Below are 2,279 nucleotides of genomic sequence, written 5' to 3' on the forward strand. Positions count from 1 at the left end.
GTTACAGCTCACAGAGGGAGAAATTTGTTCTCCAGCTTCACCAGCGACGACGTAACCAAATACTGTCTTGCGCAGAACTGGCATACCAGCACCGAGGGAGATTTGATCGTTCTCTAGGATTGAGAAGAAGTTCTTAATCCCGACGATTAGGTCGATATCATGAGCGATATTAAATTTAGGATCAGCAAGAGGGAGGTGGCGGGGTATGACCCATTTCGCAATATCCACATTGGCAGTGGGTAGAATTCTGGTTAATTTTGGTAGAATAAGAAATTCCATGGTGTTTGTGTACGATCCATTACGTGATGACACAACGATGTTGGTTTTGTGCTTCACTTGTTTGACCGATTGACTTATCCCGTACACTTCGATATTGGCTGGTAAACGCTTCGAACAAAGCTGTTGAGCGAGTCCTTCGGTTACGAAATTTGCTTCAGATGCACAATCTAGTAAGGCGCGAGCGAAAATGTGACTGCCATTTACGTGCTTGACTTTGACGTAGGCAGTAAGCATGAATATAGATGATTCACATGCTTTCGATACGAGCGATTGTTGGGAAGTGACGGTTTGACAATTTGTCACTTGCGAGGAACTATGAGCCACGACTGACGGTATTACTTGCGAAACCGGCGACGGAACGGACGCGGACGATCGATCAATTGGCCCTTCCGACGGCGACGGGGCAGATCCATTATTCCGATGGATCCCATGACATTGAGTTGCAATGCATGGCACCGACAACGGCGTTTCGACGACCGAGGCCGATCGTGAGGATAGCTGACATTGGCCGACTTGTGCTGCCACAGACTTATCATGGCCCTCTGTACTGGCAGGCGATTGTGAACTCAAATGTAATAAAGTGTGGTGGCGTTTATTGCACGTCCGACAGGAACCCGCTGAGCAATTTTTCATCAAGTGTGAGGATCTTAAGCAATTTAAACAAACGCCTTGTCTTTTAGCTAATTCGAAGCGTTTTTGTGGAACTAGCTTCTTGAATTCATCGCACTGTGATAATATGTGCGACTGTTTGCAAAGAATGCACTTTGGGGTATTATCGCTGTACGCAGAGTGGTACAAGGAGGTTCTTGTACGGGACGGTTTCGACTCTTGCTTCGATTCAAGTTTATGAGCCGACGATAAAGGTTGGGAGAGCGTAATCGACTGTAAAATTCGTGAACGTTTTTGTATGAAGGTCACTAGGTTCGCATACACCGGTCGCACTTCGTCCTCCAACGAATTTTCCCACTCCTTTTGCGTTGATGGATCTAGCTTGCTACTGAGCAATTCAATCAGAAAAGAATTCCAATGTTCCTTGGGGTCTTCCAATTTATTCAGCACGCTCACGTGCTTGTCGAATTCATCGGCAAGAGTGCTCAATGCAGACGATGATTCTTTGCGAATCGATGGAGTGGAGAGTAAAGCCGAAAAATGTTGCTTGATAAGAAAGTTTTTATTGTCAAAACGCTTCTTTATCAAATCCCACGCTATGGCGTAATTTGCCGCAGAGACTGCCAGTGATTGCACAAGTCGCAACGCATCACCTTTTAACACAGTTTTTAAATATTGAAATTTTTGCACGGCAGAAAGTTGACCGTTGGTATGAATAAGAGTGCTGAATAGATCGTGGAAATTCATCCACTCATCATAATCTCCACTGAAATCTGGAATTTTCAGTTCAGGAAGGCGGACAAAAGGAACATGTGCAGGCGGAGCGCCAGGGATGCCGGGTGCTCGGTCGTTCATTTCGGCCACGATCGCAAGTTTTGTGGCCAACGATCCTTTCAATTCGAAATATTGAGTTTCAAATCTAACCCGTTCGGCTGCGAGTTCCTCCGAGAGTTCATGCTCGAGCTCAATTTCGGCTTGCACTTCGTTAAACTTGTCCCACAGACCATCTAATTTCTCAATGCGGAATTTGAGTTGAGGGAAATCGCGATCAAACACGTAATTCTCGTTGTACTCCTTGATCAACTGAGCGGAACCGATAATATTGTTCCGTTTCAGAAGGAGCTTTTTGCCTTTCTTGGTATGCTTAGTCACCATCTTGGTAAGCCAAATTTGCACAATGGACTCAAGAACAATATCACGCACGAGGACAATTTATTGTTATTAAAAGAAAATGGTTGTCCACTCACCTTTTGTCTCCGGTAAGCGTTACCTGGGCTTGCTTGAGGTTAACCTACGTTCCTTGCCTTCTAATGTCCACACCGGTAACTGTTCTGTGTTTGAGTCGTCTTCCAGGCCGATAAATGCTGTCAATGCAGCGAATAATCCGACTG

The 2,279-nt window shown here is 45.3% G+C and overlaps 1 protein-coding gene across 1 annotated transcript; it reads right to left on the reverse strand.

Annotated features, from left to right (window-relative positions):
* Positions 1–12: 12 nt before the first annotated feature.
* LOC131696092 (uncharacterized) lies at positions 13–2,043 on the reverse strand (the record flags this gene model as incomplete). The annotated part of the gene is made up of 1 exon (XM_058984624.1): positions 13–2,043. A coding segment is annotated over exon 1 (2,031 nt), but the record flags the coding sequence as incomplete, so codon positions are not given.
* Between the last annotated feature and the right edge of the window lie 236 nt (positions 2,044–2,279).

This window comes from Topomyia yanbarensis, unplaced genomic scaffold (genome assembly GCF_030247195.1).
Source record: "Topomyia yanbarensis strain Yona2022 unplaced genomic scaffold, ASM3024719v1 HiC_scaffold_714, whole genome shotgun sequence".
NCBI lineage: Eukaryota > Metazoa > Arthropoda > Insecta > Diptera > Culicidae > Topomyia > Topomyia yanbarensis.